The following is an 18131-nucleotide window of genomic DNA, read 5'->3' on the forward strand; positions in this document are numbered from 1 at the left end:
CTAGGGGAAAATAGCTTAGCAGGTAGGAATACAGATTCCGCAGGCCAACCGCCAGGATTTGAGGTCCAGCTATGCCACTGACTCCCTCTGTGACCCTGGGTACCCAACCACTGTGCATATAAAATGAGGGCGATAATATCTCATCCAAAAAGTTGTGAGGAATAAGCATATTGCTACATGTAAATCCCAGAATGGTGGCAGGCACAGGGTAAACTGCAGGGTGAGAGGCTTGGCAAAACGAGCAAAGAGAGAAAGGAAGGCAACGTGGGACTGGAGGTAAAAGGACAAATCGCAAGTCTGATCACAAAAACATGAAGGATAAAGATATGTTTGAGCTTTTATAAAAGTATGAAAGAGAGTGGGGAGGCAGAATCATGCCACCACCGTCACCCAATATGATGTTTTCATGTGGGAGAATTTGTCTCTTTGACAACAGGAGAGACGAGAAAGAAAGGAGCATCCTAAGGGGAGACCAGGTTTCCTTTAAGGCAGAAGAAGGTAGAACATTCTTCAAAGAGCTAGAGTGTGTGGAAAGGAGGGCGGAGAAAAGTATAAGGAAAGAAGATTCCAGAGGGGACAGTGAAAAAGTCAAGAATAGGGAGAAGGAGGGGGTAATCCGTAAGAGAGAAAGAGAAGAAAAAAGAAAAAAGGACATTAAGGGATGACTCACTTCCATTAATAACAAGCATCACAGAGATGAAAGACACAGTTGAAAGTGACTAACTTTGAATAATATAATTTTCAGGGCAGATGTGGTGTCCTAATCTCTGGGGATGGGCTGAAGATCCCACTGAAGTTTGGGGTGCAGTGTCACAGGCCTGGAGCCAGGCTCTCTGTTGTACATGTTAGGCATACGGGCAAAGGCTCCATAAAGTGAGTAGCAGTATTTATTTGTCTACAAGACGCTCAAAATATGGCTATTCTTTAGCCCACAGATCCTAACTTAAAGGCTTCAGGCACACAATATGACAGGGTGTCCTACAAGGCAGGCATGGTAGCTCTAGCATTCCTTCAATTGATTTACATCAGTGTCTCAAATTGGGTTGAGCAAATCACGAAAGTAATTCAGGTGTAATTTTCACATTGGTCAGCTGCCAAGCGCAGAATGTGAGATAAGGTGCAATCTGACCAACACATTTTACACCATTTTCAGCAGTATCATTATCCAGCCATACATAGTTTTAAAAATGAACATACTGTCAGAGGAGCACAGTATGAAGACCAGTGGAAACCTACCAAGCAAGAACGTCTCTTTATCAGGACCTGAGATGGTCATAGTCACTTGGGGATGGCGACAGGAGTATTTTGCTCTCTAATACACGTAAGTTATCATTTGCTATCCATTTATCCAAGTTCTCTTCTAGAGAACTACTCCTAGTATGAGACTGAATTCCTTGGTCCTTTGAGTTCCTAGGATATGGGGATTTGAAAGGAAACAACTAATTAGCAGATGCATGGAATGTGAAAATATGATCTGTGGAAATCTTCTAACAGAAATCTTGTGTCTAAATCAGAATGGCCATTCTGAACATGAAAGTATTCAATGCATTTATAAAGTATTTAAATGTATCCCAAGAGATTATCTTCTCTTAGGTACGCGATTTAGACTAGGCAGGCTTTGATTACATTGGTGGGCCCCAGGAGAATTTGCCACTCTAGCTGGGGGGGTGTCTTCTTCTTTACATATGCTTGCTTGTAGTCTCTATTAAAATGAGGAGCTCCTTGAGGGCTGGCGCTATGTTTATTCCTGAAGTGCCCAGGATACAGGCTCCATGTGGCTATGGTATTCCCGCTGGGCAGGGATTACTGACCAAGTGGACCAGACGCACAACCAAATCCTGTCAACAGGTGGCAGCATTCCTAATTTTTCCTTTCAGAACTGCGGCAAAGTTGTGGTATGCTTTTATTCTCACTAAAAGTAAGCCTCAAAGACATGCTTTCTAAATGACTAACATAGTCCAGCTTCCTTCGATAGCCTATTCCACGTGAATATATTCCATTAATTGTTGAGGAAACCAGAAAACCCAATGGGCAAATGAAAATAAAGATCACATGTTAAGCAGAGAAAGCTTGCTTTCTTCCCTTTAACTACACACGAGACTGTTCCATCACAGGATTTCTCACCAGGTATATGGGAAACCTACCTCATGCTTCCATACTAGGCTATCTTCATCCCTCGTCTCCTAACCCAGCCCAGAAAAGCTGCTCTGTCCTGTTGAATCAACCAGCCAATACACATTGAAAACTAAAATTTTATGTAGTTTAACTTCTCCCCAAATCTGTCATGCTATATCACACATTATGGTGCCTGAGGTTGACTGTTAGATTGCTCTCCCTCACCCCACCCCCCACACACACATACAGATTCACTAGGTGCAGAGAGATGTCTAAATTCCTGACTGGCATTGTGTTCCCAGCAGCTCTGGCCACTGGGCCTTGGCCCCTGCTCTTCTCAGCCATGCCAAGAGCCTGAGGGAGGTGAAGCAGCTGAAGCAAGAGGTGCCCCAGCAACAAGCTGCAGCAATAGAGGGGAATAGGGAACTAGGTCACTTCTGTTTTTCTAATTTGGAGTGCATTCACTCCAAAGGAAGGGCACAGAGCCAGAGTCCACCGCCACATTCCCAAGCAGAAAAGCAAGCCCTCCGTTTGATGGAAATAAAAGAGCAGTTCCGAAGGGCAACATCCGCCTATTATGGGCAGCCTGTGAAAAGGCCACACAACATCAAGTGTTCTTTCCACCTCCACTAAGAACTGGGGCCAGCATGGAAGAGACCACATCTCTTGTCAGTTTGTTGAGAAAGCAAGAACCAAATTACAACGGCAAGCCATTGCTCATCACAATTCATCACTGACTGATTAACTAAAGCCGAAAGCAGGCACCTATTCTTCCAGTCTTCCCTAACCCAGGGGCATTCAAACCATTCATGCCACCAACCAGAAACCTTAATAGCAAGTTAAAATTAATCACCATCAAAACCTGTTTCATGAAGGCCTTTTCTCATCTTATAATTACCTTATCTGTTTACATAATATTTGTACATGTATCTAAGACCTCCACATTCCACTTCATCTAGTTTTTATGAACAGATGGGGGAAAAAGAAAGCAGCAGCTGTGCTCCAGATGTCGGCAAACAGAGCTGAAGCTACATTGTATCACTTTGTGAATTCCACATTTCCTATTGTGCTGAGAGCCCTAGGACCCACTTCCTGTTCCACGAAACCTTCCTGGGACACTTGGAACCCAGCAATTGTATATCCTAGAGTTTTACAATCCTAGAGACTTACAAGTGGGACCTGCTCTCGAGAAGCTTGTAGATGAGTAATAAATCATTTAAAAACCTAGATATGCTATAGTCATTCCTTCCTGATCCACTGATAAAGAGAAGATAGATATTCCAGAAAATTTGGTTTTAAACCGTAACTCTGCCTCTTCAAAGTGGCTTAGTGAAATAAAAGATGAAATCCTCTTAGGTAGGCATTCTTTGGGAAACTCCCAAATGGCACTGAGATCCTCTGGCATCAGCATGATGATTTTTCCTGTTTAAGGACACAGGTAAATACTAACTTATAACCGTTGTTTTTATACTAAAATCATTGAGCCCTTTCCCAGTAAGGGAGGAGGCATACTGAATTAAGGAATGATCTGTCATCTGCAATTTCTTTGCTTAAAAGCTCCTCTGTTTAAGAATTCTGCTTTTTTCTCTAAACAAATTAGGAGAAGACTGTTCCCATTGTATCTCAATTAAGACAAAAGGAATTTATAAATAATTTCATCATAGGTCCATATTCTCACCCCAAGGAAAAACACAGAGGCTGAGTGTCCCCCCGACATCTGTCCAGCGACAGTCTGCAGGACATATATTCATCATCAGCCTTTTCTACGTGTCCGACACTGTTGTAGGTAGTGGCAATAAAGCCATGAACAAAACAGACATAATCTGCTTTCTGAAGGCTGCACTGGGGGGTGGGGGGTGTAAGGAAGGTGAGAAACATCAAATATGCAGATAAACGTATAATGTCATGTGATTATAAGGTAAGACGAAAGAGCAACGTGAGGATACAGGATGGTACAGGAAGGATTCTCTCAGGAGGTACATTTGAGTAGAGATCTGAATGCTGCAATCCACATGGATATCTGGAGGCAGAGCATTACACAGAGCATAGTACGTGCAAAGGCTTTTCAGCAGGAGTGTACATGGTACATACAGGCAGAGAAATTACAAAGTAGTTACAGAACATAAGCAAAGCTTTGCGCTCCCCTGCCTTTAATTAAAAGGTCTGAACATGTTTCAGGCCAAAAGGAAACAGAAAAAATTTTAAACAAAATAGGATAAAGACAGAAAACGTTCAATAGAGTATCCAATATAACCAGAATTCTTGAAATAGAAAAACTGACAAATGGACAAAAAAGATCTAATACAGGAGATTTTCCCTAAAGGGAAAAAAAAAATGAATTGCAGATCGAAAGAACACACTACATAAAGATAGGAAGGAAAAAAACCCAACCTTGAGATATTCTATTTATGTCAAATATGAAGAAGCAATTCTTCAGGAACTCTTATATAGAAAAATCAAGTCATGGGATATGGAGTATAACATAGGGAATAGAGTCAATGGAATTGTAATAGGTATGTATGATGTCAGAGAGGCAAAAAAGATTGGGGAAGGGGGTTATCACTTTGTGAGGGGGAGGGAGGTTATCACTTTCACTAGTTTGAAATGTCAAACTAGTGCATTGTTTTGTACACCTGAAACTAATAAAAAAAGAAAGAAATTATTAGTATAGCTCTCAAGTTAGTTAGGCATTAAGCTCAGATTTTTTCAAAGTTACTATCCATTCTCTATTTACAAAGGTTAATTATTACTTGGACAACTGCAAGTAGATGTTTCCCTATCAGTGACTTATTTGCCAAATTACTAACTCCAAATTTGCTTTGGTGGCCAGCAGTTTGTTGATGTGGAAGAATTTTTCCAGGACCTAAAGACTTGAAAGTAAGTTGTACCTTTTTATAATGTTTAAGTTGTCTTATATTAAATAGTAACAATGCAATTTAAAAAAAATCATATTCAAAAGGGGCGGAAAGTCAGACTGGCCTTAGGCTTGTACAGAGCAATAATCCAGGCCAGAAGAAAATAAGAAGATAAGGACTGCAAAATTCTGAAGGACACAGGACCACTCCCGGTCAGCTGAATTATTCAACAAGAAGGAGACACTCTCACACTTGGAAACTCATGTCCCACAGCACCTCAAGAGCCCTTCTGCAAGAAGGGAGAGAAGGAGGGAGAAAAGGGAGCAAGGAAAGAAGGAAGGAAAAACTAACAAAATCCGGTCAACCAAGTGATGAATGGAAAAGTGGTGTTAAGAAAACAGTGCATCTCATCACTATGTTGAACAGCTGAAACTAATATCATGTCACCTGTAATTGAAAAATAAATAATAAAACTTGTCAAAAAAAGAATATCTTATTAAAAGCAGGCTATTAAGACATTATGATTATTGTTTTGCAATGTGTTAGACTACATGCTGGAATGTTTGAAAATCTTTAAAAAAAAATGCACCTTCTTTACAAAATGCCAGAATTATTAATCAGTGAGAAAAAAAATGGTTGCAGATTATTTGGCTGCTTTCACTGGCCTACATAACAATGTTCCATATAAGCAACAAACTATGAAGAATGAACATGTATGAATACTTTAGTTTCATTATCAAATAAAGCTCACAACCAGGTTAATCTAACACCTCCCCCCATCAAAAAAGCAGTGCTTTATTCAGATATAATTCATATATCATATAACTCACACATTTAAAGTTTACAATCCAATGATTTATATAGTATATTCACTAAGATATTAATCAAAATAAAATGAACAGATAAGTGGTAGTGGGTAAGAAAACCAGAGCACAGAATTCATCTAAATTTTTTAAATGTAAGACCAAAAACGGATAAAGATACAGAAGAAAATTTACAATAAATCTTAACAAAAGCCAATGAAAATTGGGAGGAAGGGGAGAAGAGATAGGAGGAAGTATATTGAGTGAACATATAATTAAGAAGTTACAGTTTACTGTAGAGAGACAATATCTGCTGTCTACATTTGAAATGTGAAGGTTTTTAGAAAAACAAAAAACAACAACAAAAATGTAAATCTCCTAACGGCTTTCATATCTTAAAGAGCTCCCATAGGAATTCATATCCCTGGTGATGACGAAAGGTTTATTTGAAATTCAGTTATAAGTCCTTCATGTTCACTTTAGCTTTTGCTATTGTTAAATTTGAGGAAAATTAAATACTTTTAAGAAGTGTGTAAAGTCTGATGCCATTCTTACACATTTCTATCTGTACATGTGCATAGAGAGGTGTCTAGAATGATGCTTTTCAATTGTTAACCCTGGTTATTTCTGGTTAGTTGGATTTTAGGTGATTTTCTGCTTTTCTTTTAATTTGTCCATATGGTTTGAATGTTTTATAATGATCCTGTATCACTTTTATAAAAACAGTGTAAAAAGATAAAAATTAAATTCTCTGCATTTTTTCAGCATCACATTCTACTTTTAACCCTAATTAACTTGTTCATCTTTCCAAAGTCTGGGTTTTCTTATTAGTGATAGGACAATGAACAGAATTATATATATATTGTTTTCTTTTATATTATTAGGTAAAGTTTAATGGAAGATGAGTGGTTTTAGTTATGCATTCCCCAACTATACTTAATGAGGGATGAATATGGTGATCCTTATTTATTAGAATGACATGTTTTAAGTTCTCAGCAGTTTATTATTGAAACATTAAGTTCTAACATCTATATCAGTATGTACACACACACACACACACACACACACTCACACTTCTGTATACACAAGAGCTTAACATTGATAGTAACAACACATATCTACCATTTGACCGCCTAGTATGTTTCAGAACTCCACTAAGAGTTTTACTAAGGATTTACTAAGGATTTATTAGCCAATCCGTGCAAACCAATGCCATACATATTCCTATTTTATGGATGAAAAAAAAAGAACACAAGAACTTTGCTTCCCAAGACTACAGCTAATAAGTTATTCATGTCTGACTCATAAGTCCATGCTTCCCCTACCACATTACCGTTTTCTTAGTATGGTGCTTTCTGCATACTTAGTGCACGATCAATGTTTAATTTTAAACTAGCAAAGTATACCTCTGATGCTTTGGATGAAACTCTTCAATTTTCTTAATTTACCCAATTCCCAAGATACCTGTTTCATAAATTGGGGAAGTAAGCTCTCCTAACATCTAAAATTAAGATTTGAAGACAATTTCATCTTGTGCTTTACTTTATAGGCTCCCAATTAACTATTAATAGCAATAACAAATGCACTAAGTGCATCTGAAAGTGTATGACGAGACGTGCCACAAATACAGAGAAACCACAGTTTAATGTCTAGTGTACCTAAATTTAAAAGTTTTTATATCTAGTTGTTTTTTAAATGTTCATTGGTAAAAAAGTTAAAAAAAATTAGTTATCCACTCTTTCAAACTCAAAGTTTTAATGTTTATTTTAACTTCCTTCTAGCCATTTTTAATATTAACTTTGATGCTTACTCAATTCACTGTTTCTGAATTTCATGCAGTGTTAAACTTTTGCCCTGACCCACTTTTCCAGCCTCATCTGCTATTTTCAGCTCTAGGATGATCCAGTGATTTGTGGTTTCCAGAACACTCCATGTTGTTTCATGCCTCTACCATTTGCACGTGGTTTTCTTCCCTCTCTGTCTAGAATGTGCTCTACTCCCACTTTCAAAATTTAGCTCTTGGTGTAATCTATTCCAGGAAGCCTTCCTAATAGCTGCCTCCCTCATCCCCAAAAGAGGGTCAGGCCTTTTTTTCTCTGGGCTACCTCTCGACCTTTCACCGCCTTCACTTGGTACTCCCAAGATTCTATATTGCTGTTGTTTATGCAGCATTTGCTCCTCCTGGACTATGAGGTCAGAAAGTGGGCTATTCCCTCCTCCCATGAACCATTGCCAAGCACATCAGGACACACAAAAAAATGTACACTCTATTCATTCTTTCATCTCTGAACCAAATTTTTCTAGGGTGTGCTCAAATATCTGTGTACATGTTTTCCAATGGCCCTTAATGCATACATATTAAAATCCAGTCATTTTGCTGAAAACTCAGGATGACCTACTATATTGTTCCTCATGAGGAAGATTGTTCCTCATCCCAAGGCAGCAGTCAGACCAATCAGAAGAAAGCCACCCAGAAAAAGACAAGAGGACAAGGTCTCAGGAGAGAATCCAACCAAACGAGGAAGAGACTCAAGACGACCATGTTTTTCACTTAGATACTGTTGAGCTCATATTGACAAAACTGGTAAAAACCAACTTCTGATAGTTTGGATTTAAATCAAAGATGACCCTCACTGGCTAGGGTAGCACAAAGGCTGAATCAACACTAGGTTCAGATTCCAAGAGGGCTAGGTCCTGCCCACTCTTTTCGTTGCTCCACTGTGATGTCTGGGCAGTGACTGGCACAGAATTGGTGTTCAATAAATACTTAGTTGTAGGAAAAATTATGAATACTTAGAACCAAAAAAAATTTGCACAGTCACTTGTGACCATTAACAAGGGGTTGCAATAGCTTTCATGCAATCAACAGCTATATCTAAAATCTGAACAAACTATGCACTTTAGATAAGGTGTATCATAAGATGAAAAGTGTCCAAAATTTCAAGTCAGGTGTCATCAGAATGACTTCATGACCCAACTCCACTGAGTAATTGTCTTTCCTGTATAACTCAACCAATATTGTTCTGTTTAGAAAACTGTTACCTAGTCTTACTTAAAGTAGATACAGATACTATTTCTTCTTTTTGCCTACCTTCCCCTAATGAAGTCATGTGTTCTTCCTCAGTATACTATTTAACCTGAAATTAATTATGTGTCTACAAATCCTTTCATTTAAGAATATCCAAATACTTAATCATGTTAGGAAATATAATCAAACACAGATCTAGGGTTTTATAATCCCTTCTTCTGAGAATATGACTAAAAATGACAAGTCTGTTTTAAAACACAAATGTAAAGATGCACAGTTTTGGAGAAGACTATTATTGCTTTATGGCTATAATAACCATTTTGAAATCAACCAAATCCAACAAACAGATGTCAATGCTTCAAGAAACTCAAACATACAATAAACAGATACCTGATCAAACTCTACCTTCAAAGCACTAAAATAATAATAATTAAAAATGTGCCTACAGAAAGTAAAATGGTACAGCTACAATGGAAAACAGTGTGCAGGTTCTTCAATAAATTTAAAATAAAACTATCATGTAATCTAGCAATCCCACATCTGGGTATATATCCAAAATAATTCAAATCATATTTTCTCCTGTGTTTTCCTCTAGAAGTTTTTCATTATAGCCCTTATAGTTAGGTCTCCCATCAATTTGGGGTTGATTTTTGTGTATGACATGAGGTGTCAAATTTCAGGGGTTTTTTGCATACATATACCCAAATAAAACTGTCAACTTATGAAAGACAAAAAATATGTGCCCACAAAGAAAATGAGCAAAACAACATTCTTTTAAGGGCTACTGCCCAAATTTTCCCTCAAATGAGAATTTTGGATGCAGAAAAAAAACATTTGTCAGACATATTTACACTGTTTGGGGGCATAAATGGGTCTCCAGGAATGTGGCACTAAGACTAATTATACACACACCCATCTTTGTTCATGCTGTCGTTTTCATCAAAAACAGCATTTCTTATTCGTCAAAATCTTTCCACTTCCTCCCAGAACACAGATGCCATTTCACCTGTATCATGGTGCGCTGAATATATGTTTTCGTCAGGAGCTCCCTGACATGCTTACTCTACTTTTACTCTCTCTCTCCAGTGATTTCTTCTCGTTTTTTTCTTTACTGCCATTATCCCAATGCAAAGTCATACCTATACTTTATTCACTTTAGAAATACCTAGGATTACCGAAAGCAAAGAAGAAAGCCCCTGCCCCTCCCTCCCAAAGCGGAAACCAAAGCAGAGGCCTTGAAGGCAAAGAAAGCTGAGTGAAAGGCGTCCACAGCCATAAAAAGATCCACACATCACCCACGTTCAATGGCCCAAGACACTGCAGCTCCAAAGGCAGCCCAGTATCCTCAGAAAAGCACCCCCAGGAGAAACAAGCTTGACCACTGTGCCATCACCGACTTCCCCTAACTACCGAGTCAGCCATGAAGAACAGAGAAGACAATCACATTGTTAATTGTGGATGTCAAGGCCAGCAAGCACCAGATCAAACAGGCTATGAAGAGGCTCTGTGACATTGACGTGGCCAAGGTCAACACCCTGATCAGGCCTGGTAGAGAGACACAGGCATATGTTCCACTGGCTCCTGACTAGGATGCTTTGGATGTTGCCAACAAAATTGGCATCACCTAAACTGAGTCCAGTGGCTAATTCTGAATATAAAAATTTTTCACTGTACAAAATAAAATGAAAAGAAATACCCAAGATCTAACAGGTATTTCAACCCATTTAGGTATATATAACAAATGTCTGTTGAACAAACAGTTACAATGAGGGGCGCGTCATGAGTATGTCAGGAAGGGTGAGCCTGATGAGGCACAAAGATTTTGATTCTTCTGTCTATGTTTGGCAGGCATAATAACTGCCACAGTACCTTAGGAGCATCCCATCCATTCCAACTATTCTCCATTCCTGAGGAACCATTCCCATTGCTTCAGGTCTTCCATTCAAGGCATGAGAGTATGCATCTTCGCCTTAACAATGATCGAAGATACAAAGCTTATCTGATAATATTTTTCAGGACTGACTAGATATCTGAAGGTAAATGAGGAAGATAATCTATTACGGTCTTACACATATATGCACACATAGAGTGAGAGAGAGAGAAAGCTTGATTCTTTTCTTTTTTCCCCAAAGAGAATATCTTCAGTGACCTTCAAACAAACCTATTATACATTTTATTCTTGAAACATACCCTGTGTTCACAAGGGCAACAGAAAAACAAAATTGCCCTTGGCATTTCTTTAAAAATGTGATTCAGAAGATATGTGATTATTGGCTTTTTGCTATAGACATATGTTGCCCAGTAGGATCTAACACTCTTCAGAGTATCTGATTCAGAAAGAAAAATATGGAAGGGATAAGGTTAGAGCAGTTATGTACCAGTGCAATGTGATAAACCACACCTGCAAAAGTAGGACAAAATACTCTAGTTCCAGCATCTGTAGCTTGGTTTCCCAGCATCTACCTTTTATTTGGATACCAAGGACTCTGGGTGAGCATGTACCCTGGAATATCTTAGGTCTGAGATCATTGAACTCTCAGGGAAAACAAACATACACAAAACATAGCACACATTCAAGCAGCTCCCATTTCTGCTTTAAAAAGAAAATACCAGAATTACCTATAGAAAGCACCAGTTCGTCAGTGTGCAGCACAGCTCAGAACGAAACAAATGAAATATACGACCATAGACCAAATGACGACTCTCATTCTACAAGTATCTTTATCTCCAATGAAAAGGCTTAAATTATATTGCACATATAATTCCAAATCTTAAGGCTGCTTTCTGTGAAACCAAACTTTTGACAACAAATTTAAAATACTTTGATACCTACACCTAAAATCATCTGGCAGACAATTCTGTTACCTCTTGCTACCTAGAGATCAAACTAGGATTCAGTTTAAGAATGTATAGGTTACTGTTTAAAATGCATAGGCTAGCAGCCAAGTTCAGAAAAGAAAAAAAAAAATCTATTACACACCCTGCCCCCCCACTGGCCCCAACACATTGCCAGCCAAAGTGAAGAATTTGTATTTGTTTTAAAAAGCTGGTTATTATTCCCTGACTGCTATTTCACCTTAAGATCACCTAGTAAGCAGTAAATACCTTTTCTCTGAAACTAAAAAACATGGTTTTATAACAAAATTAGAAGGCTTGTGCATTCCATTCCTCTGGTAGAATATCTATCTTAAAATTAAAGAAAACTATTTTTAAAACACTGTTCTCATACATTAAATTTCCAAGGCAATTAAAAGAGAAAAAAAGTGGGGAAAACCCACACATATATACACATATTAACACATAAAAGAGTGTTTCTCACCCAACTGGAAAGTACACTATGAAGGTAAGGTGGTGCTGAACCTTTCTTAGCAAGGACGGAACTGACTGAACCACACAGTATTCACCACCCCCCTCGGTGTACCCTTGGCTTGCATCCACTCAACTCATTTCCACCCACCATTTGCAGGGTGCCTCTCCACAGCCATATGGACCAAGACGATGAGTCATCTGTCATCAAGAATTCTTCTTGTCCTGTCCACACTCAATCATCTTTAGCACACTCAATGGGCACATGCTCCGCAGAGCACACGCTTTCCACCCTAACAAGTTTAAGGCTGGACACAGAACTCAGCATTCCTGACACTCCTCACTTCGCCAGATGGATTTAGTCCAGAACGTTCAAGAAAAATCACAACTGCAAAAGTGACCAGATGGTTGTTCAAGGAGAAAGATACAGACTACCTCGGTTAGGAATCTGGCGTGCTCGACTAAAAACAGGCCTACGATGTAAAAGAACTTCACCCTGAGAAGAAAAGTTATGGCAAAAGCAAAGCATTGGAAAGAGAGACAAAACATTCCATCATTGAAACCGACTTTTCAACTTCTCCTAGCTAAATATTTTTAAAACTACTTTTGAACTTAATACTTTATGCAGTCACCAAGAAAAAAAAAAAGACCAGCATATCAAGTACAACAAATAATATTAACAAAATCTCATACTTATGTAGCACTTACTATATGGCATGCATTCATCTAAGCACTTTGCATATATTCACTCATCCTTACAAACCCTTTCCCAATCCCTGTTTTCCATGAGGAATAAGACGTACAGAGAGGCCCAAAGTATCTCGCCCAAGGTCACACACACGGCCAGTAAGTGGCAGAGCTGGGATGCCAAATGGGCAGTCTGTGCTGATGGGTACAGGTTTCTTTTTGGGGTGGTGGAAGTGTTCTAAAGTGAGATAGTAGTAATGATGGCATAACCTGTGAACACATGAAAAAGCACTGACTTGCACACTTTAAGTGGGTGAATTTTACGGTATGTGAATTACATCTCAATAAAAATATTATGTTAAACATTCTGTTTAAAAAGGGGGCAGTCTGGCACTAATGAGGTTAGTTGTTATTACACTAACCACCTTCCCAAAAAAGTGTGACATAGATGATCCCTTTTTAAAACAGATTTTTAAGTTTGCTATAAAAGTTCACTTTATGAGGTGACAAGCCTTACAATTAAAGAATTTAAACTCAAGAAATTACTGTTAGGTGGTGCAAAGCCGAAGTTTATCACTCATGGCAAACGCCGACATAAGTACTGGAGAGCCAGCTTTCGTGAGTGAAAAGTGTAGTCTGGAGAAATAAACCTGGCTCGAGAAGTGAAGGGAAGGAGATGATAGCTAAAAAAACAAAAAACTCAAAAAGCTCAGAAGGCAATAAAAGAAAACCCAGGGCTATAGTTGTAGTACCTAACATCGTCACAACTCCTGTCAATTCTTCCGCCTCAACCCATTCTCTCCTCAATGGTGCCCCCTTTCCATTCCATTGCTATTGCTTAAATTCAGGTCTTCGAGGTCCCTTGGTGCAACTATTCTACCAATCTTCTAGTCACCACCACCGCCTCCTGGCCCCAGCACCTACTCTCTCCTCTGCTACTAAGCAAACAGTTTTGCTGAGACACAAATCTAATCACGTTAAATCGCTACTTAACAACTCTTCAATGACCCACACAGGCAACAGTTTCCAGTTCCACCATCTTTGTATGGAATGAAACACGATCCATCCACCCAAGGATTTCCCTTGCTGCCTCCAGCTTGTAGGCGCAGGAAAATACTAAGCTAAGTCATTCCTCTCACCCAGTTCACACTGCCTCTCTGCTGAAAAAATCTGCCTTCCCCAACCCCCATTCATCAATCTGTACAGTATCTCTCATTCGTCTCTTTTTCCATAAAGTTGTTCTAATCCCTCCTCCCACCAATAAAACATAATTTTCTCCTTTGTGTCCTCAGGGCACTAAATATATATGCTTCTATTGCACTGTCAGTAATTAATTTTTTACACACCTGACTCCCCTACTGTGATATAAGCCCCTTAAAAAGTAGGGACAATGTCTTACCATTTTATCAACAACACTGAATAGTGTCTGACACACAGTAGGAGTTTTTTTCATTATTGCCTAATGAATAAACACATGCCTTCCACGAGCCATTATAGCCTTCCTCCTAACAAAAATATTCAGTTCATTGGTTTTCTTCATACCCATGAGGACATAGTTTCAGACTTTTTTTAAGGAAGGTATTACATAAACATATGATCTACTTTATAATCAACTTTTTAGAACACCTACAAAGTGAGGAATATATTGAATAGTAGTTCACAAAGAATGTTCCACAGAACAAACCCTGGAGCATCTCAGGGAGTGTTGGGAATGAGGTAGAAGATTCTATAGCCAAATAAATTCAGAAAATACCTTATGATATCTCCTTCTGTTAAGAATTAAATCATATTATCATATTAAAGGTTTGATAAAGTCCTGAAGTAAAGGAAAATGGTTAGTTTTGGCACTTTAACTTTGAGCAGGTAACAGAACCCTACTTTGTCTCAGTTTTCTCATCTAGTAAATGTGGATAATAATATCTACCTCATACAGTTATTATAGAAATTGAATGAGATAATATCAAGTGTTCAGAACAATGCTAGGTACACAGTAAGTGTTCAATAAATGCTAGCAGGTTTTAATATTGAAACTGCCATTTTCTAAACATATTTGGCCATAAACTGTTTTCTTGTCTAGTAGTTACAAACGTTGCAGGCTACACACCAAGAAACACTGATGTAGAATACTCTACCATATTAGTCATTTGGAGATTCGGGGCTCTAGACTTCAGAAAACACATAGGCACTCTTGATAGTTTAAATGTAGGACAATTCCTCTGGTTTCTCTGTGGCTGGCAAACATCAAGATTTGAACTGTTACAACTTTCCCCAGGCTTCAGTTTCACCAAGATAGAAATGAGTGCATTGTGTGAACGGAAGAAAAATTGCTCTGTACTGGAAAGAAGTTTATTGCAGCTAAATCTCACTATCCGCATTTTGTGTTCACAGAGTGCAGTATGTCTATCAAGTTTCTATTTTCTATGCACCAAAGAATCTCGCTATTTAATAAGACAATCCACCCAGTCCATCATTTTCCTTTAATAAATCAAAAGATTTATACTGGGCACACTTAAAGTAGAAGATTCTGCATTCCAGCTTGCTGGAATAAAAAACTGCAATATTCTGTGTGTGAGCTTCTGCGTGCATTTTCTTGGGTGAAATAGCAAGTTGTCATCAAGCGATCCATCATGCCTAAAAAGTTTAGGAACCACTGAGTTTTTAAATCAGGCCCATGTGTTGTTTAAATACGTATTAAACATCAAGCAGTATCAAAGGGTATGTACAGTGAAAGGTAAGTCTCTCTCCCAACCTTAATCCTTATCCAGAGCCAGTAACTGTTACCAATTTTTATATCCTTCCAAAGATAGCTTATGTGTGTGTTTGTAAGTACATATAGTAATATTATACCATCCCTCCATTTTCTCATAAATAAAAATACATGATACACACTATATTGCAGCTAGCTTTTTTCACTTGGCAATTTATCTTAGAGTTCTATCCATGTCAACACATATGTAGATTACTTGAGTAATAAACATACGAAAATTTAACGCATCCTTATGATAGATACTTAGCTTATTACCAATGTCTTGTTATAATATTTACAAAAAATCATGAAAATAAACATCCTTGAAGATTCATCTTTAGGCAAGAAATCTAGCACAGAATTGCTGAATCAAAAAGGATAAAGATTGGCCGGCCCGGTGGCTCAGGCGGTTAGAGCTCCATGCTCCTAACTCCAAAGGCTGCCGGTTCGATTCCCACATGGGCCAGTGGGCTCTCAACCACAAGGCTGCCAGTTCAATTCCTCAAGTCCCATAAGGGATGGTGGGCTCCACCCCCTGCAACTAAGATTGAACACGGCACCTTGAGCTGATCTGCCTCCCGGATGGCTCAGTTGTTTGGAGTGCATCTTCTCAACCACAAGGTTGCCCGTTTGATTCCCGCAAGGGATGGTGGGCTGCGCCCCCTGCAACTAGCAACGGCAACTGGACCTGGAGCTGAGCTGCGCCCTCCACAACTAAGACTGAAAGGACAACAACTTGAAGCTGAACGGCACCCTCCACAACTCAGATTGAAAGGACAACAAGTTGACTTGGAAAAAACGCCTGGCAGTACACACTGTTCCCCAATAAAGTCCTGTTCCCCTTCCCCAATAAAATCTTTAAAAAAAAAAAAAAGTATAAAGATTGCTGAACTGCCCTCCAAAGGTTGCCCATTTTATACTCTCAACCATACTCAATAAAAGATTTTCAGATTTTTTTCCCTTTTTTGTTAATCCGACGCGTGAAAAACGATAACTCATGGCTTTAATTTGTGTGGCCTGTTATGAATGAAAGAACCTCTGATTTCAGATGAGTTATACTGAATGAGGATTTATTTAGTCATGGAAACAAAAGGCATCTTCAAAACCGGAACCATCATGGAATTCAACAGAGGACCAACTACTCACAGAAAACCTGCTTACCCACAGGTGCAACTCACCATCCAGTAGCCAGTGCTGTTCACGCCTGTTCTCCAGCTCCGACATCATTAGGCGTGTGATCACATGATCTGGAACCAAAAGACCTTTCTCTATGTACTGCTTTGCCATATCACCAACTTCTATTAAAAAGACAGGAAAAAGAGATACTCAAAAAAGCTTCAAAAAAATAAAAAAGCTTACAAACTCTTTTCTAACAGGTTAGCCTTCTGCCCCCTTCCTCCGTGTTGGTAATGGGAAGTAAAGTTATAGGTAGATGGTTTCAAAGTAATGCTTTAAATATTGGCTTCACTAATGGTAGCACTGTCTTCCATTTGTCTCCCAAAGAATTTTTAAAAAGCAGCCCTTGAAAATATAGACAGAAATAAAAATAAAATATAAATTAGGCAAAGAGAAAATAACAGTAGGAAACAAAGTGTGAGTCTAGTGGGAGGGTGGTACAAAAAGGCAGGGAAAGAAGTCCCAGAGGTGAGCTAAATGGGATACTGAGCCTTCCAACAGTTTATAACAAGGAAATGCGGTCAACTACCGTGTTTCCTCAAAAACAAGCCCTAGCCAGACCATCGGCTCTAATGCTTCTTTTGGAGCAAAAATTAATGTAAGACCTGGTCTCATATTAATATAAGACTGGGTATAATATAATATAATATGAAACAGGTCTTTATAATATTATAATATAATATAATATAATATAATATAATATAATATAATATAATATAATATAATATAATATAATGTAATATAATATATGACCGGGTCTTATATTAATTTTTGCTCCAAAAGACGCATTAGAGCTGATGGTCCAGCTAGGTCTTATTTTTGTGGAAACACGGTATATGGTTCATGATATACAGAAAACTAAAGGAAGCTGAGAAGCACAATCATTACTTACAGACCAAAGGAAAAAATTTCCACTGGTCTTCTTGAAAGAATGCTGGGTAATACAGACAACAGGTTTTCTTTGTTTCCACGCGCCTCAATATAAGCACCACATATTTGTAAAAGCAACTCGGTGTCATCAGTGGAATGCTAAGCTCATAAAAGGATGAGAATGTTTAAGAAGTTATTTTCAGAGGGAAAAAGAATGCTTCTATCTTAATTTAAAATAACAAATTTGTATCTGTGGAAGTTGTGAGTTGGATTCAACAGAACAAATTATCAGTTTAAAGCGGTTAAATACCTAGGAACTGAATTTTTTTGAATCCTCTGTTGTCCAGGGAACTGATCATGAACCTGTAAGAACCACATTCTCAACAGGCCAGAGAAGTTCTTATAAAAACATCAATCAGAATTAAGTTACTGGGGGGAAAAGCTCAAGAATCCTCCTGCCCCCCCGCCTTCATTTTGAAGTTAAGGCAGAGCCCTTTCTTCCCCAGACTGAGTCTCCACTCCTGACTCCAACTTCAACACTGAAG

General features: G+C 38.5%; 1 protein-coding gene across 9 annotated transcripts in view; it reads right to left on the reverse strand.

Moving 5' to 3' along the window:
* The window catches only part of AK4 (adenylate kinase 4), a 75200-nt gene that overhangs the window by 17465 nt on the left and 39604 nt on the right, over positions 1-18131 (reverse strand). For 5 of the 9 annotated variants that reach the window (XM_081055070.1, XM_081055064.1, XM_081055062.1 and 2 more), the window contains one exon: positions 16719-16838. The exons of 3 other annotated variants lie outside the window; for them this stretch is intronic. In XM_081055070.1, coding sequence (XP_080911196.1) covers positions 16719-16838 — 120 coding nt within the window. Of the gene's footprint in view, positions 1-16718; positions 16839-17608; positions 17730-18131 lie in introns of those variants that run through there. One more of the 9 variants, XM_081055068.1, reaches the window with a different exon arrangement.

Source organism: Rhinolophus hipposideros (assembly GCF_964194185.1).
Source record: "Rhinolophus hipposideros genome assembly, chromosome: 8".
NCBI classification, from domain to species: Eukaryota; Metazoa; Chordata; class Mammalia; order Chiroptera; family Rhinolophidae; genus Rhinolophus; species Rhinolophus hipposideros.